The sequence below is a fragment of the Seriola lalandi genome, unplaced genomic scaffold (assembly GCF_002814215.2).
Source record: "Seriola lalandi dorsalis isolate HSWRI2012SDOR001 ecotype SW California unplaced genomic scaffold, Sedor1 jcf7180002054133, whole genome shotgun sequence".
In the NCBI taxonomy this organism is placed as follows: Eukaryota; Metazoa; Chordata; class Actinopteri; order Carangiformes; family Carangidae; genus Seriola; species Seriola lalandi.
The window spans coordinates 426,763-452,828 of NW_019524686.1; the positions used below are offsets into that span (position 1 = coordinate 426,763).

The 26,066-nt window shown below is 41.0% G+C and overlaps 1 protein-coding gene across 1 annotated transcript in view; it reads left to right on the top strand.

Annotated features, from left to right (window-relative positions):
- The first annotated feature begins 6,801 nt into the window (after positions 1-6,801).
- The window catches only part of LOC111652974 (transmembrane protein 132D), a 31,337-nt gene continuing 12,072 nt past the window's right edge, over positions 6,802-26,066 (top strand). The window contains exons 1-5 of the mRNA XM_023403399.2: positions 6,802-7,195; positions 10,818-11,745; positions 17,345-17,491; positions 21,407-21,578; positions 24,637-24,780. Of these exons, the coding sequence (XP_023259167.1) occupies positions 7,099-7,195; positions 10,818-11,745; positions 17,345-17,491; positions 21,407-21,578; positions 24,637-24,780 (1,488 nt within the window). The 5' untranslated portion in view covers positions 6,802-7,098. The remainder of the gene's footprint in view (positions 7,196-10,817; positions 11,746-17,344; positions 17,492-21,406; positions 21,579-24,636; positions 24,781-26,066) is intronic.

Here is a 26,066-nt window from a genome sequence, read left to right on the forward strand (position 1 = left end):
TCAACTACCTGAAATGATGTAGGAATCTGAGCTCCGCGTGTAGATACTTCCTCTGATGAACATATTTCGGTCATATGACCCGGGTCTGCGTTTGAGGATCAATATCAGACAGCTCGGTGTCATGGCTTATTTTTGGGGCTGCACAAAATGAATCACAGCCATCTGCAGAGCAACATGCTTCTTGTCAAATAAATGAAAAGAGAACAGAGACTTGACTATTAGTGGCTGTTATCGGCAGAAGGCTTGTCAATAGAAGCTATGTCCTAATGGGTGCACTCAAATGTATTCCAGCTGTTTCTCTGAGGATTTGCTGGTAATTACGGCACTCAGTAAAAGTTTGCTCTAAATGTGCAGCCCAAAAATGGATCAAGCTCTGAGAAGCTTCAGTAAGAGGTCAGTACACTTAGGCCTAGTATACAGCATGAATATCTGCTTTGTCATAGGTTGCTTATTAGGCTTTAGGAAATTCTCTGTGAAGCTTCATAACCATCAATGGACGGCAAAAACAGGATGAGAGTTCCCGACAAGTTCAACCTGACAATTCAAGACATGGCAAATGACATAAATATAATTAAATAAACGTTTTCATTTATATTTTACAGTGTTTCTTGTTAGTGGCACTGTAAGCTGTCACTCAAGCCAGAACATAGATTACCGATTAACAAGGAACGGAGACGGACACGGTTTCAATGCAACAACAAAAACTGAACTGAAACTGAACTGCTGTTAAATGAGATTTGAAGTCTAACAGATGGACCAGGTTGTCACTGACTGTGCTGACTCTCATCCATTACTTTCTGACTGGAGGGAGCCTGAAAGATTCAGTCCTGGTGAGCTGCAGTGAGTGAGCCAATGTGATTCAGTCCGCAGTCTCAGATCCAGTAATTAGATGCTTCCTTGGACACTGTTCATTTGAGCCATTTCTGAAGTCTGCAATAAGAAATAACACATAACCAGTAACAATAATAATCAGTAACAGGGAGAGACTACTGAATGTCTAAGGTGATACTTCCAATAAGATTGTTATTGTATTACTGTAATATAGTGAATTCATTACTGTAGGCTACTATTTTGTTTTACATTCTACTCCTTAGATTAATAAACATAAAGCACTGATTATATCTATATTGTTGTTGATGGGTGAAGAGATATGAAAGTCTGGTCTGAGATACATATTCTCAGACCTGCTGCTTATAACATGTCCATATGTTTTTTCTATGTCTCTTACTATGTCTGTAAAAGAAGCCAAGTTTGCATTTATTTTTTGTAATTATATTACTGATGGATGTATTTCACCTCTCTTTCTTTATGCACTATACAGCAAGTTCTTCAAAATAAAAAAATAAAAAATCAGCCACACCATCTTAACATCTTTTCCATAATCTTTTGTCATGTCGGTCACGTACTGGTGTGTGAGCAACAGCCGGACCTGTCGCCGTGTTCGTGCTGTTACATGGCAGTCCTCAGGAGGGCAGCAGTGGTTTTCAGTTGGGCAGTGACACTATGTGATCTGGAGGACTGTAGTTAAATAACGAGGGAAATCACGTACGCAGTGACAGACCTGTAAGTCTCAGAAATATATTTAAGTGTCTGATAAAAAAAAAAGAAAGAAAAAAAAAAAAGAAATATGTGTTGATGCCATAGTTACCATAAATTTCACATCACAAAAACTCCACAGGGCTGAACAGTCCCTCAGTTTCCTCTCCCCCCTCCTCCTCCTGCTTTTTCACACCCTCCTCTATATGCATATTTGTTTTTACCATTTGCTTAATTTTAACGTTGATTCAAGCAGGAAAAGAACCTCAGAGACTGAGGGGCACAGTGAGATTATGTTGCAGTCTTTCAGCTGGGTTATGTTGAAACACCCATTCTCTTCTCAGAGAGGTAAGAAAGAGAGGAGATTGAATTTGTAAATCAATGAATCTTTGTTTTGTTGCTTCTAATATATTTGCCTGATACTCTCCTCTTTCCCTGTCCCTCTTCTCTCCCTCTCTCAACCCCCTCCCTTCAATTTCTCCCTCCTCACCCACCCACCTCCTCTTCTCCTCTCCTCTCCTCTCCTCTCCTTCTCCTCGGCTCGCTCCTGCCCTTATTTTCCCTCACTATCCAACAGATCTATATTGAGCTGTAAGTCTCTGGAGTCCCTGAGGGCCAATGGATGTTTAAAATTCTCACCAGTTGTAACCTCTCTATCACTCGCTTTCGTCCCGTCTGCCACGCCACCAGAGGGGGGCATAAGGAGACATCCATCTTCTGCTGGCCTTTCTGAATATTTCACAAAACCTCAGAGTGCCAGTTAAACACTCAACATCCATTTGACCCTCCTACCCCGAAATCACAGCAGGGATCTCCCAGGTAAATTATTTTAATTTGACTTTGATATACAGCTGGAGATTTCTTTTGAAGTGTAAGCACCTGAACAGTTTTTAAAAGTTTTAAAACTAAGTTTATGGAGTAGGTGTGTGTGTGGTAAAGAGGTTGGGGGGGGGGGACTCTTTTATATCCTTCTTTGGATATATACAAGACTGAGTTAACCAGTCTGAGGGCCCTGGGGCATTTTACCCTTGAGCCCTCTTTTATTTCACTTTGTGTAGGCCTACACTGAGCCTGACTTTAACCGTACTGTACACAGCAAACATGGCAGCTTCATTGCACCGTGTCTTCCCTAGATGCCAAACACCAACCAGTGCTTCTGTGCTGGCCCCCGGGCTGGATTTGTGTGATAATATGATTGTTGTGAAGTTAATTTTGTTACTAAAAGAATGTGAAACTGTCAAACATGAAACTCACAATAGCAGATAGATTCGAATGGTGCAGGCACATGCGATTTACATCATTTCAAATCACTTTAACATGTAACATGTGAAACATGAATTAATATGTGATGGATTCTCATACAGGCACACAAGTTCTTTTTTCACCAGGAAAACTGAAATAATAAAAGCATTAAGATTTTCCCTCACAAGACAGGGCCTGAGGTTTAGGTAAAACTGCAGGAACTGCCTTAAGGCCTCCATCCTTTCACTTAATATTGTGCTTAAGTGTTGCATACGTTATTACCAAACAAATTTGCAATTAATGAAATTACCACAAACTAATTGCCACGCAGTGAACCTGCAGCCTTTAGGCCCCCTGAGGGTCTGAGGCCCTGGGGCAGTTGCCTGTTTTTACTGGTCGGTAATCCAGCTTTGCATACATAAGATAAAAATAATTTCTTTCCACCCTTGAAAAAGTTTACACGACAATACAACCTGATGCTGTGATATGACCTGGAGCTGTGTACAGTAGGTTTAACATAATCCCCTTCTCAGCTCAGATGACAGAAATTCTCAACAAAAAGAAAAAGCTGGATCACACTGAAAAGTTCACCTGTGTCCATCCATCCACACCGACATTAATGCGTTTCCCAGTAGGTGGTTGGAGGCAAGCCTCTCTCACATGTCTATCAGGGCGGTCTGAGGGCGGACTGTCGGTGGAAGGATATACCACCTGGCTGGTAACTCGTTTGAGGCATCCTGCAGAGGCGGAAAACTGAAGTTTATGGCAGCCACGCTCGAAGAAGAGCCATCGTTCGTCATCAGCTGGAGAATGCAGCGAAGGGAAGCAGCTTGGGGGGGGGGGTGTACCGACAGCTTTATGTCCACAGACTGGACTCCAGCACAGAAGCAGTTTGCATTCAGAGGGCTTCAAAAATGCTCATGGCTCCACTTGTCTCGGCTGTTCTTGAGCCACTTTCGATTGTTATTATTATCCATTCCATTCATGTGATAGTTGGACGTGGCATCAGCAGGATGAAACTGAGCCGAGTTGACCTGATCCTTGTTTGATGGATTGATAAGAGTTAATTTTATCACCATTTGGTTGATAGAGAGTAATAAGAGGTATAAAGGAATTATTAAGATGGAACATTGCCGTGGATGAGTATCCATCACTGAGCTGGATTACTGTCAGTAAAGGTTAATAGATCTACTAATCATATGATGACCCCAGTCTGCACAGGCTGGTCGTAGTTCATCTGGATGTCAGCTTCCAGGTGAAAGATTCCTCAGCTGTTCTTTGATATAACCTGTCCTGGCTTGTTCGCACACAGTTATGTATATATGTCAGTGATAGGGTTCTTTTATTTGCCTTTCTGTCTTTCTTCCTTTTTACTGTATTGGTTGCTTGGAAGTAATTTTCTTCTGAACAGCATCAATATGTGAACTATCTCCAGCACATTTACTGTATCCTGTAAAAAAAAACAAGCTACTTCATTTCAAATCAAATCAAATGTATTTAGACCACATTTAAAAAAAACAGCAGACCAAAGTGCTGTACAACATCAAGACCTTTGGTATATAATACTTTCATACTTTGAACTTCTGGCTTGAATGATCCATGTTATCATTTTTTGATGTTTAATGCAGAGAGGTACATACATTTAAAATGCTCTTCAACAGATTGGGAGCAAAGAACCGGTGTTCAGATTTGACTTTATTTGCCATCATGTTAGGTTATGGAATTGCAATCTCTCTAAGACTAAGAAGTACATATGCTAACGCTAACATGCTGATGTTCAGCAGACATAATGTTTACTGTGTTCAGCATCTTAGTTCAGCATGTTAGCATGCTAACATTTGCCGTTTAGCACTAAACATAAAGAACAGCTGAGGGAGTTTTGAAGATATTTGGTCGTAAACCAAAATAAAATCCTGACCTGATGATGGAGCTGAAGGAAAAGTCAGGAGATCGCCATAGTTACTGCAATTCCTCCTGAGGAGGACACAAATATCCGTACCAGATTTCATGGCACTGAAAATCAACAATGTCAGCCTCATGGCAGCGCTAGAGGAAAGGCGGGGGATCACCAAAGTCATTCGGATTCACCCACTTGGGATCGTCAATGTCTGTACTACATTTCTACTGAAATCCGTCCAAATGTTTTTGAGATATTTCAATCAAATACTTCCTGAATCCCTAACTAAGCTTTGGCTTTGACCTGGATGCTCTGAGGAAATTTCTTCTGCTATTTATCTGTTGTTCAGCTCAATCAGGCACAGCTTCCTATTTAGAAAGAAAATGAATAAATAATTGCAGGGATTTAGGTCTTGACCCATTTTGCTCCACATCAAATGACCTCCAAAAATCTTTGAGCCACCTGGCTGCAGCTTTGCATCCAGTATTGGAGTCCCCCACGGTGCATCCGACCACCTCTGTCATCTGTAACAGCAGCAGCAGAATGCTGCATTTATGGAGCAACAACAGAGATCTGGAGACATTCCCAGACTCAATAGTCTGTGGCTTCTGTCACTGTCAGCTTTAATAATCACATCCAGCCAAAAACATACAACCTGCTTAATTTAAAGCTCAGTGACTTTAAAATGCAAAGTACGTACTGTCCCTGCACTGTAAACACTACAGCAAGGTGTACAGTAAAATCAAGTTCCTATCCTGAGATAATACGGACTCCATTAATTCTTCAAAGTTTTATTGGCATTTAGAGAGCCCCAAAAGTCTCTCTAAGGCACGTATTTATTCTAATCAGCCTCTGCTGTCAGGAGAGGTGTTTATTTGCCAATGAAGCCTGCATACATAATGCTGTCACCCTGCAATAAAACAGGCAATGAGGCACTGGGCACTGTGGTTTGGATGACACACATATTCTGTCACATTTGTTTCAGAGAAGAGGTATTCAGTGGGGTGTAGGAGAGAAGAAAAGTCTGACCATGCTCATTAAACCCACTAGCTGTTCTTTACCATAAATCTGATGTCAGCACTTAGTCACATGTCTCCTGGGTCTCCAGAACCAGAGTGGATGGATACCACAGTGCTGAAACTGCAACACCCCCCCCCCCCCCCCCCCCCCCCATCCATGGCTCGCTCTTAGTCGCAAAACTGCTCATATTACAGTCTGTGTGGTTGTAGGGCACACTGCAAACAAGACAGCATGTTATTTCAGTTCTGGCTTTGAACTCTCACTGATGCTCAGTGTTCCTCATTATAATGAGTGTATGGGATTTTTGTCAAGGCAGATGAAGTGATGTACATAAAAAATAAAAAGTGTTAAGAAATAAAATGTGACCTGCAGTTGCACAGAGAAATTACATTTTTAATTAACCGCATATATAAATGCTCTGCAGACATATGCAATGCAGTCTCAAATTGTCAATGTACACATTCACATTATGTGGTCCAGCAGGAGCCATACAAGGCTGAAGAGGAGTCTGCATGAGTGTTTGTTGCAAAATGTATGGTGGTGGTGCTGTGACGTCACCAGGCTTTAGCTATAGTGCCTGAATCCATCTGCTCCATCCTACTCACCAAATATGATCCCATGTGATTCCATGGACTGAGAATATGCAGCTGACAGCTGGCCAAACCTACACAAAACTTTTATCCCCCCTCAAATACTTTCTTAAGTAATCACACAGCTAATAAGAAAGGCCTCTTATTATAGAAGAACTTTAAATATAGTAAGAAACTTATTAATATAGTACAAGCACATAAATAGATGAAGAGATGATGTTTGTGTCAATGGGAATTACTTTCAGAACTACTATTTTACATCAAGTCTAACACTAATAATCATCAGGATGATTTTGCCCTTTGGCCCAGAATCATATCCTTAATTTGTCAAATCAACATTAAAATGACTCGTGGAGAAACCGCTGATCCTCTTGACCTCATGTGCATTTAATTTGCGCGCAGCTCTTCCCCTAACGGCGATTACCCACGTGGCTCTCGTTAATCTGACAGACGGCACATGTTTACTGATTTCTATCATGGGAATAGCCGAGCCCGTTGCTGTCCTACCGTGTCGGCTAGAGCAGTGCTACTGGAGGGGAAGAATCCCTCTCATCATTGAGAGAAACCAGAAGAGAAGAGAAGACTAACACAGACGCACCAACAAGAGAAGAGGCTTTAATGTGGATAAGAAAGTGAACCAGTGTTTTTTTGTTTTTTTTTTTTCCCACCCCCACCTGATCCTCTACAGTCAGAGGAAGTAACTTCACCGGACATCAGACAATGTAATGATTTGTTTCCAGCGCTTTCTTCCAGCTGAGTGCAGACAGTCACCAAAGCTTCCCTCGGTGCGCCCCGGAGCGCGGAGCAGAGTGGATGGCCACAGCTTGCAACTTTGCTGAAATGAAGCTCAACTCTCCCCTCCGCTCATTGCTCCCTGTTGTCGCGGTTGCTGTTCTCACAGCTGTTAAAGGTGAGATTTGTGACTGCTCTTTGGGTGAGTGGTAAACAGCTTCTGCTTTTATTTGCTCACTGGTCTGAGTTGCTTCATTCGTGCTGGAGCACACCCAGAAGAACGTGTAGATGTAAACGCCTTACATATATGAAGATCATTGGACGGGACTGGGTGTACCTCAAAGGCTTCAGCTGTGTTTACAAGGGTAAATGAATATAAAACGAGTACATATAGTCTTGTGTTTGCTTTGATGATCTGAACACACACATATAAACTGGATATGTTAGGTTTGCTTTATGCCCCCCCCCATTTTATTGAAGTCATGATTCTGGTTCTGATTTCAAATGTGCACAAGATGGTGCAGCAGACTGCTGTTTGGCTTTAGGCTATTATGAGCACAAACTTTAAGGAGGCCCACTAAAAGACTATTTGGTTGTGTGTATTAGGAAGTGTTTGAGAAATGAGCCTTAAAAAATAGAAACAGCTCGTAAAATGTTCACACTGGGATTATGAAACCATTTCATTGCATGATGTGTTCAGGTTTTTTTAGTATATATATATATAGTATATAGGGTTGTAACTTTTTAAAATTTTCTAGGTTTTATGGTTACTAGCCATGGCCTCTGCCCATTTCATTGTCCCTCTGTCTAAATGAAAGTAACAACGTGCTCTCCAGTGTGCATCTGTGGGATTAAAGAGGCCTGAAGCTGCGGTTGCACAGCTGTTTCTCTGGTTGTTTAAACATAACCTGCACTGGAAGCTGTCTGTCTCTCTGTGATACCGATGTCATGCGAAAGACTACTTTCTGAGATTGCCTGGATTTATATGTCTGCACATGATATCTGCGTGTGCATTTTTCATACATATGACTGTCGTATTCCTGCTAGTGGAGGACTCAGCTGTGCAGCTGTGTTCTTAATGCGTGTCTAAGTGATAGGGTTCAGCCTTTGATATCTTCTCTGCTTGGGAGCCATGAATATGCATGACAACCTTATCTTTCAGTCCAGTCGCAGATGTACCGCCTGTTGTGTCAGCGAGCCTGTCTGAGATTGAACTAACGTTTACAATAGTAGTTCAAATATTTCAGATAGTTCATTTTTCTCGGAATATCACAAGTCAAGATACTTCAGGGAATCCAGCCAGGGTTCACCAAATTAATATGTAATCAATAAGAAATACTTTTACTGATGTACAGCAGAGTACATCAGCAGTGGGCTCATTTTAAGCTTCAGATCTGAGACTGTAACTAAAACAGAAATAATGTGGTCTTATAACATTACTTTTATCAAAGGATTTTGGGAAATCTGCATTAATTTTCCCACAGTCTAGTGTTTACTAGCAACATATGAGTGTGTGATCATATTCTCAGTATGACTCATGTCCCTTCCCCAGTCGTTTTAAGATCACACATTTTGGTGACCTGTTTTGAACCAGACTGAGAATGAGTTTCCTCTTTATGTCCTCTTCAATCCATTAACTGCTTTAACCTGCAGTATATAGCCATGTGATGGGGGGGCCATTTAGTACGAGGGTATATTTTAAGATGGATTTACAACCTTGAGAGAGCATGGGTCCTGCTTATTGATAAAAACATAAAAAAAAGTATTCTCACATCTCCCTCATCCTTGTTGGAATAGAATATTGATGTTAAAATAAACTAGACAGAATTTAAACTAGAAAGCACAAACATTAAACTAAACATTTCTAACACTTTTATACTAAATATAAAATTTGGAATCAGTCCCTTGATTATTATCTTTAAACAATGAATTCCTTTTTATGGCTCAAATCTAATAATTGTCTAATAATCCCAGATGTGGATCATCATAGAAATTTAAGTCGATCTTTGGCCTAGAGCCTATCTGTTCACCAGATGTAATAAAAATCCATTCATGGGTTTTCAAAGGGGTTTTAAAAAGAATTTGTATAAACAAACATCATTAACAGCAGGGATCCGAAAATAGAAAGTAAAAAACTCATTACACAGTTGAATCACCTTTTGCATTTTGTTTCATTTTACCTGTGGTTTGCCTTAAATCTGCAGACATCATGGAGAAATGATGTGCATCAGCCAGTATCTATTTTGGCCTTTAATGTAAAACTCCTTACAACATCAGTGTGATCTCTGGAATATATAAAGACAGCTTCCTGTGTGCTTTTCTGAATGCTACATTTTTAATATTAACTCTGACATCTGTGTTTTTTTTTCACAGACTTTCCTTTCCCTTCAGGAAGAAAATTGATTTACATATAGATGTATTCATGAAATATGGTTTGAAAATCAGAAAAAGAATGATATATAACTTACTCACTCACTGCATTTGCCTTTAGATAAGTTATTTTTCTGAGGGAAGGGAAAGTCAAATAACACACATTAATTCCGGGGCGCTTCAACATGGAGGATGGCAAAGTACCAAGTGTCTTTGGCAGGAGGAAGTGGGAGCTGTCACATACAGCATCCTGGAAGTTTCAAGAGCCTTTTTAATGCTCAGATGCTGTATTTGCCATTCCTTTTACTGCATTGCGTAGAAGTGGTACGTTGAGAGTGGAAAGTGTAATTTGTGTCAATGGACAAGTATAATTGAGACCTTTGGTGCACAGGATCCCACATAAGAGTTGTACACAAAGTAATATTGTGTTTCATTGCTAGAAAAGAAAACTACAATGACAAATATAATGAGTTTAATCTCCTGAAATAGAGTCATTTAGAGTTTCATTTGGCTGAACATTTCATCCGCAACCTGTAGATTTACCATAATTGCTACCATCTGGTTACATGGCACAGGCTAGACATCAAAATGACAGTATGTATGATCTTTTTCTCCATCACTCCAGCTACAATGAGTGCCATCATTAGACTGCTAAATGCAGTGGTTGGCGAAGGACAAATGTGAATAAATCCCCTTCACCTTTTCAGGGACAGGAATAGCCGGAGTTTGCAGTCGCTTGAAAGGCACAGAGAGCCCAAAAATGCACTGAGCATAAAACTATTAAAATAAATCAGTTAATCTTCATCATTATGCAGCAGTTTTGATGATCCTAAAAGTTAATGTTCATAATGATGCAGTAATTGCTTTTTAAGTTATTTTTTCGCAGATGTCTGATGTGCAAAAGTTCATCAGATCCAGCAGCGAGCACAGTTTTAAGAGGCAGGATTACAGTTGCCTCCAACTCATTCAATTTTCTGTTCCAGCCTATTCAGACGTGCCTAACACCTCTCTCTCCTGTTTGTCTCTATTCTCACGTTCCTCCACCGTAAACACCTTCTCTGTTTTTTTTTTTTGCTTTATCCTCTTTTTCAGTGCAGGAACAACGTGAGGGAATGGGCCGTTTTTGATGCATTGACTTGCATTGACTCATTGACTTTACCCTGAGTATCATCACCCTTGGTTCCTTAAGATGAACCCTTTTGGCACACAACCCCCACCTCCGTCCTCCACCCTTACCTGTGTTTCTTCAGCTGTGATCCCTTCTCAACCCCTCGTCCTCCTGTCATCCCCATCAAATGTTTGCAATTACAGTAACAGAATGATTTTGTAAGTGAAAAATATTTGTATCAACAGATTTGACACCTAACACTGAAATGAAGTTACTGTGCTAAGCTCTCTTTGGATATCCCCCCCCCCCCCCCCCCCCCCAGTGGCTGAGAGTCAGAAGTTTGCTGAAGATCTCGGGATGTCCTCCACACCATCTCCGGTTTATCCCACCGTCAACTTTCAGGTCCTCCATGTGGACCATGTGATTTTGAGGCAGGACAGTCCAGAGCCATCAGGGAACTCCACCCTGAAGGCCCACACTCAGACTTTCCTCATCACTGGCCCAGGTGCTGGGGTCCTCCAGTCCACTGTCAACGCTTCTTATGGCCCCCTGACTGTAGACGCCCCGATCCCTCCGGACCTGCTCTTCAGTGGACGCAGGATCCTGCCAGTCATTTTGGGCCGCCAGGTTCGTTCCTCGTCTCCTGTTGTTAAGATCCTCTTCCACATGCCAACAGAAAGCAACATTGCTGTTGGGCAAGAAAGGATGGGGTCTGGGGAAGATAACGGGAAGACAAGCGATGGAGTCAAGGCGAAGGACGGAGCTCACTGTGTGACGGCTTACGCCTTCTGGGAGACAAGGGAAGTTCGTGGGGCGTGCCTGGTGTCTCCAGGTGGATTCTGTGTGGCACAGCTGAAGCCAGAACCTGTCTGGTTCAGCTCGGCCAGCCGATCAGGAAGCTCCAGCAGGGAAGCTGGAAAAACCGAAGGAATTAAGGGGCTTCAGGGGAACCTAGTGGAGGTCTACTTCCAGAGTCGGAGGGACCAGACAGGCCAGTGTACCCCGCAGGACAGCCTACAACGTGTAGGAGTGGGAAGAGGAAGAGACTCTGGGGGATCAGGGACACCGATGAGGCGGATAGGAAGTGTTAATCTGCTCAGGACTCCACCCGGAAACCCTACCTTCCTTCGGCTGAGGCTGGGAGGCGCCGTGGTGATCCAGACATCTTCCAAGCCCCTGAAGACCAGCGATGTGGCAACTTTCTACATCTTCCTAGCTAGTACATCTACCCTGGAAAGTTTCACACTCAGGTGAGAGATCTTCCCTCTTTTTTTTAATTATAATTTTTTTTATTATTGTGCTCTAAATGGTATGTTTTGGTAAATTCTGTTAGCTTCTGTTAGTTTCACCCAGTTTCCAGTCTTTATGCTAAGCTAAGATAACCAGCTGTTGGCTGTAGTCTCAAATGTCTGAGACGTGGACATGAGAGCTGTATTTCATCTTCAAATAAGTCTATTTCCCAAAATGTCAAACAATTACTTCAGTTTACCCTGGCCTCTGATAATGTGGGTACATTGCCGAAGTGATTTGAGTTCTTTTGGTGCAAGACCAAGCCAAGCCTCTGGTAATTTGAGATAAGTCCAAGCCAAATCTCAAATCTGTCAGTGCAGATCTGAAGTCAAGCCTTAAGTTCTTGAGGGGAAGTCAAGTCGCAGTGCTTCATAACCATATTGAGATTCCAGTCTTCCATGCTGACAATTAAACATGGCATTTACACTCTTTTCATTCAAAAGCTGTATTGTTAGGGTTTTTATGTATTTAGTCCTACAAAATTAAATTTTATTGGCAGTTTTGTATGCACTGTGGTGATGTTGCTGCCATATTTGCATAGCTATTTAGGTATCTCAAAAGCCTGTGTCTGCCCTTTCATTTTGGAATAAACAAATATTACACTAAAGCAATTTGAACGCATACTGTAGTAAGTATGCCAACATCATGCTTTGGCCCTTCAGATGGTGTTTAGTGAAGAATGTCACCCCCAGAAAACATAAGAATTATTCAACTATGTTGCTGAGTTTGCAGAGATGAGAGTTTAGGTGGAGTCGCATAAAGTTTAATCATCACTGAAACATGTGAAGCAGAAAAAGAGACTGAAACTAAGTTGAATCATCATGATGTACAGTATATTTGAGCATCTTCATGAGGGATAAGCTCCATGCATTTAAATGGTTACTTAAGGCACTTGAATACTGATATGGCTCACCATCAAGGCCACGCCGTGAAATGCTTGAGCGCCAACACAACTTGTGTTATCTGCCAGTTTCACTGGCTTCATAAATTACTGACATGTTATATCCTGTCTGCTCAACTTCTCAGTTAGAGGGGGAGTTATGGAGAGCACTCTTCCATAAACAGGGAAATAATTGGGAAATGATTCACCAGTTTTCATATCTCAACATCCCACTAACATTTCAACAAGGTTCTCTGGGTATTTGACTTCATAAATAATGCATCTATTTAATGGCGCAGGAAACAAATAACTAACATCTTCCTGACTACTGAGAAAAGTGAACTTAATATAAAAACAGCCCTGTCACATTGAAACACATGGTTCAGTCTGCTGTGAATGTTTCTACTTGCTGCCTTTTGATGCACATCACTGAGTGGAGTGAAATTGTTTTTATCAGCATGTTTCAGATCAGTAAAGTGTAAAGCCACCACAGTGAGGTTTCTGTTTCTAGTCTTTACTCAGCTTAATGGTTTTGTTTGAAACACAAGACAAATTTCTCTCTAATCCCATGATTTAGTGATATCATGCTGCAGACGCACCAGCGCCATGGTAATCTGCAGCAGGATGCAGGCAAATGGAGAGAAATGTTAAGATATGTGTATTAATCCATAGGGCACGCAGTTAAACCTGTGGCTGTGTCGGTCAATCCCAGTGCTCTTCTCAAACATCATACACAAACAGTGACACGCTTGCACACACACACAAACACACAGACCCACTGACCTGAAATGGGGCATTGTTGAAATTACGTGAATACAATTTGGTAGAGAGACGCTGACCCTTTAACATCTGCTGTTGTTTTGACTATTTGGAAGGATTTACAGCCTCTTCACCTGATATTTCCCAAACCTGGACTCACTGACCGTAGTGCTGAAGTTCCCCCCAGTCAGGTCAGTGATTTCAGTCTGTGTATTTCTGACCCACTGCCACATCCAGAATGAGATTGGACAAGAAGAGGGGACGGAGTCCAGCAGTTAAGTCCAAGTTGAAGGCTAGCTCTGAGGAGCTTGGCAAAGTGATTGATTCCTCCTGGGAGAAATCTGTGCTCTACTTCACTCTTTGGCCCAAGATTGAGTCCACTCCAGCAGGGTTAGGCCAGATAATCTGTGGCCCTGATTGAAAATGAATCAAGAGGGTTAACCCTTTGGGGTAGAGATGATCTGGGCTGACTGCCAGGATTAACCATGTACATCTGTGTGTGTGTGTGGTGCATGCGTATGTTTTGAAAGGCCATTACATCCACCTGTTCAGCACACAGGCAGCACATAAACACACTGTTTTCACATGCACTTATCAAATGGAATAACAAACATTTTGTGATCTTGATATTATTTTTGGTAGAAATAGCAGAAAAGAAGCAAAATTTTATATTTTTCTCTGCACACATAAGAGTCTAACATCAAAAAATAAAAATAAACAGTACTTAAGCTGAATTTTTGAATGTAATATGAGGGAAACACAAAGTGTCCACCGATAACAAATTACCGGAAAAAAATCCCGTCCCTCACTTTTGCATGAACGGCTAATGGAATTAACAGGCAAACAACAGAGTTGGGAGCTTTCCAGCTTTCACAGTTTTAAACAAAGAGATTGAAAGAGCTTGGTAAAACAGTGGTGAAGAGTTTACGGGTCGATATCCATTCTGTCCCCCACCTGTGGTCATGAACTCTGGGTAGTGAATGACAAAGACAAAGAGCGAGTATAGAAGTGCCCGAAATGAGGTTACTCCACAGGGAGGCTAGTGTGTGCTTGTGGGTGAGAAAGCCAGTGATCCGGGAAGATCCTGGCATTGAGTTAAAACCCCTCCACACTCAACAGGAACTGGCTGAAGTAGTTTGCACCCTTGGCAGGGGTGGTCATCAGGGGCTGTTGTTACTGCCACACTGAGCTGGACAAGCACCAAGAAAATGAGTCAGTGGATATGGTTAGTTTGGGTCTGATATGCTAAAACATCTGTTAGTTTGATCTGAAAATCAAATGATCACCTGTTTTTTTAAAGAGAGAAAATTTTAGATAAAAAAAAAGACAAAACTAACATCTTCCAAAATTAGGTTTTTCTGATTTGTTATCTTGATTTGCCTTATCTGTGATAAAATCAGTGTTTATATATGCATTGAATCTTGAACATTCATTGAAATCGTAAATGAAAATATTAATGTGGAGATTTTGCCATTGGCTAGGTTTTGATCCAGAAGTGTCTTTATCCAGCACTGGCTGAACTGTCAGTTTGCCAATGTGCTTCATAGACCAGTTTGCACTGTTTGTGTGTGTGTGTGTTTCTGCCCTAAGCTACTTTTGGGGACTAATGTCAGACTAAAGACCAGTTAACTGGGGTCAGCTTGTCCAACTGGGGACTACAGCTGTGTACCAGATTGGGTTTAATCTCATTTTTGTAAGCGGTCAAGGTTAGGGCAAGGGTTAGGGTTACACAGGTAGTGGTTATGGTTCGAGCTAGTCTCCGGGAAATGTGTGTATGTGTGTGTGTGTGTGTGTGTGTGTGTGTGTGTGAACTTGTAAATGCTACATTGTGAGGACCAAAAATAGTTTTTTCAGACTGAGGAGATTTTGGAAAAGTGAGGACATTTTGGCTGGTCCTCTACTGACACACCTTCAAATGCCTGTTTGAGGGTTAAGACTTGGTTTTAGGGTTAGGATTAGAATGAGGTTTAGTTTGGGGTTAGGTTTAGGCATTCAGTTCAGTCAGGCTAGGGAATGCATTAGGTCAATGAGTGTCCTCACAAAGATAGAAGTACAAGCACGTGTGTGTATGAGCGCTCATGCATACTGTATTGTGTCCGTCAAACAACTTTGACCTTGACCTCAGTTTCAGTGGTTATTGATTAGTCTAGTTGCTCTTTGATCATAAATCAGTATTTGTAAGCATGTGTATATGGACTTGTGTGTGTGTGTGTGTGTGTGTGTGTGTGTGTGTGTGTGTGTGTGTGTGTGTGTGTTGAACATGGTTATGCATACTGACCATTATTCTAGCATGAATAGATTTTGTGTGTGAGTGTCTTTCCATCTTTTCAGTTTGAATGTTCTTCAGCTGTTTGCAGACAAACAACAGGTTGTTATAACAGAAAGAGATAATGTGCTGTAAAATAGCAGGTTGCCTCTCTAAACCATTACTGGACAGCAAATGTGCAATAAAAAAAGTATAATATGCTAATTATGATTATTCCCACATTAGTATTTTTCAATAATTGGTATATGGATTTAATCTCTTTCTATCAGACCATGAAAGGATGGATGGGCTAGAGGGCCACTGCTAAAAAAGTAGTGCAGAAAACTTGTTCTAATAAATCCTAAGTTTGTGTCTGAACTTGTTGATGGCAGCAAAGGGTTTTGTGGTAGACATAATGAAAGTGTGGATCTGTCCTTCCTGGTATCAACCCATGAGACGGGTGACGGAAGTTTAATGGCACTGTGAATGTGTTTACCTCGCCTTTCGTGGACAATAAGCATCCTTTCATGGCTGCTGTCTACCTTTTGCGAGGTGCATACTTCTAGCATGTCACACATCCTCTCAAGACTGTTTCAACGACTTTAATTCAAAGGCATCCACAGTGTGCAACATCTTATTGAGGTGGAGGTTTTTCAAATTATTCTCAGCATGAATATCCTGCTGACAAATCTGCAGAAGCTAAGTGATGCTCTCCAGTAAGCAAAGGCTGAATTCCCTCTGGAAGGTTTCCAGCACCTTGTTGAATCCTTGCCATGAAAAAAATTGGCTTGTTCCGAAACACATGAGGCTCCCACCCTGTAGCTAGGTGTCTGTGTGAGTGCAGATTAGGGAATTGGTGCATTTTTTAATGTGGATCAGAAGAGTTTCCTGTCCCTCGTTTTACTTTTCAGCCTGGAACTCGTATAACTGCTATATGACCGTGTCCAAGGATATTTGACGCAACATCATTATCATTATCAGAGGGAGGTGTGCTTTAAAAAACAAAGCCCTTGGTGATTGCTGGACCGCCAGGACTGTCTGGTCCATTCACATCATTCATAATAAGCATTTTGTCTCTCCCAGCAGACTGATTGGTGTGTCTGAATCAGACATCTGATTAACTGATTCCCAGTTCTCCCCAGGGCTAATGGGAATTAAATACCCCTGCTAATTCTCAGTCTGCCGGCAGCCTGCGACACATCAGTCTGTCAGCGACTCACCTCGTTTGGCACAATATGAAGGGCTAATTACACAAATCACCACACATACAAAACATGTACATATATACACAGGAAAAAAAACCCCACATGCTTTTGCAAACAAATGTGCACGCACACTGTGCAGAATGCACGCCGCAGATACAAAGAAATTACTTTTACCAAAGCAAAGATTTGTTGTAGTGCAAATACAAAATACACACATGGTCACAATTGAGATATTTGTGTGCAGTGTTGGAGCATTATCACACTGTATTGTACAGTGTCACCGTCAGTTGTTCGTTGGTAATGTGTTGTTGGTGTATGAAGCTTACTTTATTCTTTTACGTTACACAACTCACATTAAAGTTAGTTAATGAGAGTCTCTGAAAGAGTACACTTATAGTTGAGATTAAAATGTATGCTCTGCTTTGTAACTAACTAGACTACGTATGTATGTGTGTCTGTATTTACTGCAGGGCGACAGTAAAAGCGGGTCTGTCCTTCAGTGCAGCGCGGCCCAGCGACTCAGCGCTGTGGGACATTCTGGTGGAGCCTGGCAGAGGAGCGTCCCCCAACACGGTCTCTGTCGTCTGCCACAGGAAGGTCGCTATCACCGCTAAGAGGTCAGTACGCCGCATGTTCAGTTACTCGCGCACAGCATAAGACATCTGTGCGTTTTCAGCAGCCCCTGGTAAAACTTCTTTCTCTACACATAGAAAAAAAACAAAACAATCTCCATCTTTTATCACTTATTGTCTCGTATGGCCTTTATTTTCTGAGATTTCAATAATCCCCAACTGCTCCCATACAGGAGTGTGATCAGATGTCATGAAAAAATATCTTCAACGTTACTTTCTCTCTACACTCTTTTTGCGGAGCAGGGACAAATTGAAAATGAATAAATTCTTTCCCAAGGAAAAAGTAATCATTTGTGGCCTTGTTTTCTTGTGCTGGTGCACAAACTGTAAGCAAGAACAGAAAATTTAGTTATAGTCTGTGTAAAAGAATCAGTTATTGTGTCAGTTTCCATGTTGTATTCTTGCTTTTCGTCCGTAGAGTTAAGAGCGTACCCGTCTGTATGTGAAAGAAATCTGCATTACAAGAAATTAGTTTTATATATTAGATTTATACCTGCTCTGCCTTTTGCAAATCCTATTTCATGCAGAAATTCTTCTAGCTAGAAAAAAAAAACTGACCGCCTCTACAGACAGTTGATGTCTAACACTCATTTTTCTAAAGTCAGCATGGGGTCTGACAACTGCAGAATATTAAGATGATACTGCGGTAACAAGGACATTGTAAAACAGCAATGGGAGGAATAAATCCATATCATCATGTAACTATTTTAGATTTTTTTTTTCTGTGTTGTTTTAATCCTCAATGCCTGGATTTCAGTTATTTCGAGCCGTAAGGCTGTGTTTAGTTTTTACTTGGATGCAGTGAAGCTGATAATTGGATACAGCAATGCTCAGAAATAGAAGATTGATAATTGGGGCCTCCTGTTTTCTCAGCTGGCTCACACTTCCAGAAAAAATCAACTTAGTTTGACATAATGCAGCTCGGCTCAACTTAGTTTACTCAGTTCCTTCGACTTTCTTTAAACCAGTTATCATTCTTTAAAATGATTACTTCACAAAGGAATCAGACAAAGTCCACCAAAATACCACCAATACACCAAAAGCACATATACGTATATGAAACTGTCGGATAGTAGGATGAACTCTCGTCTCCACCCCGTAGGATCAACAGTTTCACTCTCCAGATTCACTAAAATAAATTGTAAATGAGACATTTGAATATCAGCAGTAAATAGATCAAAGCGCAGCTGAAGTGCGTCTTCTTTCTTTGACTTATTAGTAAATGAATATTCATTTCATAGCATTTTCTCTGCCTGTTTCTCTGCCTGATACACACCAGTTGATTTCATCAGTGTTTCCTGATGCTGGTGGGGGCACACACCAGCAGCCACCTCTGCCCAGCAACCTCCCGCCCACGCAGACACACACACCACCCGGCGTCCGTCCGACCCACTTATCCGTAATCATCCATAATCACGGCTACGTTATCCAGGCTTAAGCGCTTGCACGTTCTGAAGGGGAGATTAGGAAGGAGAGATAGTCCAAGTCGTGTCCCTTGCACTGAGCTCCCACCAGGACACACACACACACACACACACACACACACACACACACACACACACACACACACACACACACACACACACACACAGAAGCACACACACACAGATTCTCTTACTACTGTGCTTTGAAGTGATGATATGTCCAGGGGTTTAAAGCCCCCTTAATAGACAGATTTCCAGGAAATAGGGGCATTAACCCCTTCTATGTTTCTCTGTCTCCCTCTCACGCACACACACTGTTTTCAGTGTGGATCATTGTATTCCATTTAAAATCCGTCTGAGTCCATCTTATTAAAGACAAGGATCACGTCAAAGAAAGTATGTTTATTTGAAATTCATTAATTATTTTGCTTGCTTTTAAGTACATTTTCCAAAGACACACATGACTTCAGGCATGTTACAAGGGTACAGAAACAGAGATTTGACATTCACTTATTTTAATTACATACAATATCTCAGTAGAATTACTATTTTCTAGTTTTTTCTAATTGCTAACATTTTATAACCATCTCTTAAAGGAATAATTATACATTTTGGGAAATAATGTTTAATCACCATCTTCGACAAGAGTTAGTTGAGAAGCCTGGAAACAGGGGGAAGAAACTAAATGATTCATTCCAACAACAAAAAAATTTGTACTTTTACAGGGGATAATGTGCCAAGCTATTTTTTGGCCAGACATTTCGCCCTGCTTCCAGTCATTATGCTAAGCTAAAATAGCAAGACGCTGCTGCTGCTGCTTTCATACTCCGCGTAAAAACATGATTGTGGGATCAGTTTTGTCGTGTAACTCTCATCTTTGTTGTTGTTTGACGAGAAATATTCTTATTCTGTCAGCTCCTCTGACAACCTCACTGAAACCTCGCTGTTGCTCTTTGTGGAGCTTTAACTCGGTATCGCTGACCGTCTGTAAACGGCTTCATGTTGGTGAGAAGGATCTCAGCCTCAGAGACAGTCAGGAACTGTAATCTTTAACCATTAGTCCAAAGCTTCCAGACTCACACACTCATAAGTGGCCGAGAGCGCCACACATAACCATCTCATAATGTGTTACTCCTCATTCATTATTACAAAAAAGTTCCTTTTGATAGAGCATGAATATTTTTTATGTTAATATGAAATATATTTTACATGCTTGCGTTTGTCCTCGCTGCTGCTGATTTCAACAGTTGTGACCTCTAATTACATGTGAGTTGTACAGAAGCTCATTGTTTTGCTTTATGCAAAGTTTTACTCCACTTCAAAGTGCCACAGCTCCGTTCACATTCAGCTCCATTTTCCCCTTTGATCTGTTCATACTGGCAGGTATGCCTACACGCTCTCTCCAGCATCAAATAACATCAAATGGTATTTCTTTGACAATCCTTTGACCAGAATATTTGGCTGAAATCTCTGCCAGTTCACTTAATCTTCCCTTCAGACTCTCACCTTGTTCTTCCGTCTGCCGATGGAAATGAGACCTCTTTTGTATTGCGTTCACTTACGGTTTAAACTCTGCTGTTTGTTTTGCATGAAAGTCGGAGCAATTTCTATGTCTTTCATTTTTACAGGCAGTGTCTAAATGTCTTTGCAAACATTTACATTTCTCCTCCAAGGAACACGAGAGAGCACACGCCTTACCTCAGCTCCTTCTGCCTCTGTTGTACTGAACTACCTTTACCTCTTGACACTAGACAGGGTTCTATGAAAAATGTCAAATACAACGTTTTCAGAGGTTTAATCACAAATATTCAGCATGTTTCTGTTGAAAACTGACTGACTGTTTGACTTTGTTATCTAACCTGAACCAACTCTAGTAATTAGCTTTATAAAGTCTAAGATTACAATAAATTTACTTATTTCAAAAGGTGCTAACAATGTCCTTAAACTCACAATTATTACTCTCAAACAGAACATCGCAGTTAAACATTCAGCAGCTAAATCTTGAACTGTATGCGGGCGGACACAAACAGAATTTCTAATTCATGTTTAATTACTGTCCACATTTAACACTTAATTTAAATTCAATTTAGTTCAATAACATAAACAGTCACGTTGTTGCTATCAATTCTGAATTAATAGTAAATGAAACTGTCAAAACAGCACGTTCCTATATTTACTATACATTTACAGGAAATCAGTACTGTGTATCAGTGAATGTCCAACCTAAAACATAATATAGTTTTAATTTTAAAATGTAAGTATTATTAACACATTCTGAATTCATAAGCAATGAAACACACCTTTACTTCACTAAATACATTTATAAGTTTCGTTGCTCCAGCCTTACTTGGTCTTGTACGACCAGTAGCTTGGCCCCATAATATCCACATTGCGGCCACACTGGCTGTTCAGCAAAACGCTACCTAAGCTTTACTTGTTTAAGCATATTATATTTTCAAATTTTATCTTCAAACAGGGGTCTTCTGGAGGTTTTGCAGCTTGACTTTGTGCCGAAAGACGTTTCAGAGAAGGCTGAGAGTCAGACGATTTCCTGGCGTCTGGAGTTGCCAGGGAACGTCAAGGATGTGGGCATGATGCGGATCTACACGACCCAGAGAGACTACGTGGGGCTGGCACCTCTGGTCATGGTGAGGACAATATCTGTGTCAATTTTGAAATGCTGGCACCTGTGCAGTGTATTTTTCTTTTCCTCACATGGACAGAGCACATATGTACGCACACACTTCTGTTTTTTTATATCATTACTTATGTCGTTTGCACTCATTTGTGCCTTACATACTTCATGGTTGTGTATTCATCACTGTGATTTAGAAACTGCGCGTTCCCTGCAGCTTGCACCCTGAATTATCTAAACGACCAATTCTCTCGAGTGTAGTCTTATTAATCCTGATGTTTGAGGAAGGAGGAGCTTCTAAAAGCCAAAAGCCTCTGGTCACTTGGCTTTGTCACAGGTGGAACATGAAGACAGGGCATGTTAGGGTGTCCAGTCTTAATGAAGCTGGAATTTATTGCCCCAATAAAAGGCAATTTTATACACTGAACTTCCTGATGATTCCGTCGACGTATATAAACAATTTGAGACGGTATCATCTGGGAGGACGCATCATAAATATGCATCATAAAAAGTACAGTCCTGGTTGCGAGGAAAGTAAAAAAAAATGCTGTAGCTATCCGCTGGTCTTACTTGCACAGATGTTCTAATCTTTGTTCCGCCATCTGGAAGTGTTCGACATTGGCCATGTTAAAGAAACGTCCACCTGTTTGCGAGGTTCTAGTCACTTGTTAAATTTATGTTTTATATGATCTGTTCTGCCTTTCAGTTCATACAGGCGAAGGCAAAAGTCTTGGAACGTCTTAGGCTACAAGTAATTGTTGCTTTTTAAAGCAGTAAAATAAATATGTCAGCAGCTTGTCACTTTTGTCACCAATCATTTTTTAACATTAAGTGCATCTCCATGTTTATCATACGTCTGCACTGTCGAGATCACGTCTGCCTGTTTTCAAAAGACACACTGCGATCACAGTATTATCTGTGATGCATCAATATTATTCTTGATGCTTAGACTGATCCCCTGCTGCTATGTGTATTTGTCTCAAAAACCTTTATATTTTCAGAACAACCACCAGAAATTAGGTAGATCCATGTTTGTCTTTGACAGGAGGTTTATCTTCCGCTACAACAGTCAACACGAATCAGACAAACACTGGGGAGCAAATGTGTTTCATCTCAGTCACTTAAAAGATTCACATGAGGAAAAACCGTGGAGTGAAAGTCGGCTGTAGCACTTTTCCTTTTAAACTACAATATTTGTAGCTTTATATTTATAGGACAACAGATACGGTACAACCAGACATGAATCTCCACCACCACTAGATGTAAATGAATAAAAGCTGCAGGAAAATAAACTCATGTAATGCTTTGCATGTCATTGTCAGTTGCACTAGAAAGTGATGGAAAGGCAACAGTGTGTTTGATTTTCTGAACTTTCTGTGTGTTGTCTCAATGTTAATGTAGTTTTTACCTCTCTTACGTGTAGCATTATATAGGATCTGGCACTGAATGAAAAAATGGAATAAATTAATGAACAGACAACACCAAGACAAACCACAGAGTGTAAATATAACGCTGTTTTCAGAAAAGAGGCAGATTTAAAGGAGAGTTGAACTACTTGAGCTGAACTTGATCACCACAAGCCAGATTACTGCAGAGCTTGCGGAAACATCGGACATCAAGATATGGTGTGGCACTGCCAGCACCGCGGAGCGTTGATATTGCTTTCTGATTTTGTGCTACCCCTGATCCAGTGGCTTATGTTTGGGCCAGTGTCGCCGTCTGAACTAGAGCATGTCCTTTTGGAATTGCGGTCAGCAGCTGTCAAGCCGACAGAGTTCAGAATGTGAAGCTGCCGGGCAACATCTGCCGAGTGCTGTCTGATGCTTTAGTCCACAAGCATCAGAAGGAAAAAAAAAAAAAAAAAACACACTGAGCTTCTTATACACATACACACACCCACACACAGAGAGAGAGAGTCACACACACAGAGAGAGAGACAGAGAGAGAGAGAGAGAGAGAGAGACACTGCCACAACCTATAATAGGTTAAAAAGACGTTTCTTATAGACTGGAAAGTAGTTGGAAATCCATGTTGAAGAAGGAGTCGTGTGTAAAAATGCAGCCATAAGAGCTAAGCTGTTGCTCAGCTTTGACATAGCTGTACGGTACAATGTGGGAAAACGGGTTGGAAGATTAGAAATATAATCAGGTTTAGGTGTTAGTGTGAATATGAGTCTTGATCTGTGGGTAATACACTACAGTAGAGGACTTATTTTCATCCAGGTGTGTAAGAGAAAGACATGCACTGTATATTATCATCAAAGAGATATTACTCTTTAGTTGTGTTTTTTTTTTTAACACATCTGTCCAGGTTTGTGTGTTGAGTGTTGCGTCAGTGTGATTCAAATGAATCAAGTTTGTCAGCCTGCGAGTGTTTTAATCCCTGTTAGTCTTGCTAACACCCACTCTCTGTCTGTCATCCCCGCCCCCATACAACTAGTGATTATATTGTATAATGTATTAGTTCAGCTGCATATTTAGAGTTTGCATGGTGGGCCTATTGCTGTTACATAGCAATATACCACATGTATCAGAAGCCCGTCTTCTTCCTGTTTACCTTCACTCTTATAACAAAGCAGTAGGCGTGTAGATAGATTAGTTTTTCCATGTTTCATAACTACCTCAACTTTGGATAACCTTCTCTTTTGTATTTCTCTGTGTGCAGATTGAACATGTAGCGCAGGGCATACTGAGGGAATCTACAGTAGCATTTGAAATAACATCCACTTGCAATTATTGGTGGAAAGTGCAACATATGGTGTAGTAGGAGTAGATATTCATCTTTGGAAAAAAGGAATTTACTTCTTTGATCTTTCAGCTCATAAGTAGCAAATGAGCTAAAATTGGCTAGTATCAGTCTCAGCCCTCACCTTTCAATCTACACTCACAAAAATAAGAAGCATCCACAAGTTAGTCTTATTCTAGGTAAGAATGCAAAGAGTGAATTTTTTTCCAGAACAGCCCAAACCAACTGCCCCCTCACTTTTACTGTAAAGCTGGTGAATAATCCTGCGACATTTTTACCAACCCACATTACTAACCTGCTCTGTATTTGCTCTTCTCCGTGCACAGAACACAGATATCTTGAATACTGCAGTGCTGACGGGTAAAATGGTGTCAGTCCCTGTGAAAACTCTGGCTGTAGAGGCTAACGGTTCAGTCACAGATGTGACCAACTACACCAGCTGTCGGTCCACAGAGGAGGATGCACTCAAGGTAAGCCATTCCAACCACAGGCCCGGTCCTCCTGGATTGGAATAATCACTGTAATCATTTCCATGCTGTTTGTGAATTTCACACTCCAAACCAAATTCCAAACTATATGTAAACCATGTATGCTTTTTTTTTTATTTTAGCATGTGATAAATTAACAATTCCTTCCTTTTATGCCAGATATGGAACTCTCCGGTGGGTTTTGCTGGTATTTAGACTTTTCAGTAGACTTTCACTTTAGTGCATTAGTGCCTCACCACAAGTTAATCTTAACTAATGTGAAACTGGGCAGTTTGGTCATTAAGTATTCACTGTGTATGCAATCTGTAAAGTATGCACAAATAATATATAATCCCTTAGTTTTAAACAAAAACAGCTTTTATATAAAAAAAAACCCCTATTGCAGCAATAGTTTCTTTCTTATTTAATACCAGTATGAATTTAATATATCATCCGTGCCTAATTTGCATACAAAGCAAGTTTGCTGAATGTTTAACGGTAATTAAACAGAATTTGGAGGCATTAAAAAACGAGATTCATTCTGGTGTATGACTCCAAGACATTCACTGTCTCTGTGCCTCCGTGTGTGTGTGTGTGTGTGTGTGTGTGTGTGTGTGTGTGTGTGTGTGTGTGTGTGGAGGCATCATGGATAAAAGCAACCTCTTCCATATGGCATTAGAGACTGAGCTCATGATCCCACCACTCAGTCCATAAGCACAGTGAATTGACCTTTGTGTAATGGATCCATGTTACTAGAACAGTAGGAGCACAGAGAAAGGAGAGAGAGAGAGAGAGAGAGAGAGAGAGAGGGGATATAGAGGAAGAATAGCAGAAAGAAGAAGAAAAGGAATTATATTAGTTTCCATTAGAGGACACGGCAGTCACTGGCTTTTTCGAGTGTGAGGTGGTGAGTTCGAGTGTGCAAGCTTAAGAGAGGGAGAAAGAGCCAAAGAGCGGAGACTGTACTTGTAATGATTTTCTGTATCAGTAGAGGAACATAATCCAGTTATTATTGTGTCTCTGAATGGCCATCTAACGCTTCCTGCTGTCAGTGACCCCTGCTCGACCGAAGCCACAGACCAGATGAAGTTAAGGCTTGAAACCACAGACTTTATCTTTCATACCATAACTGCCACGGGCTAAACTGATGCACATACAGTCTAGTGCCCTAACTCTTTTAGATTTAGTGACATGCACTACTGCTAACAAATCTCTCTTGAATTCAGGGCCCATCTCGTGATTTTGTGCTGCCTGTGCTGAAAGTCTCTCTCCTGCATTTTGCTGCACTC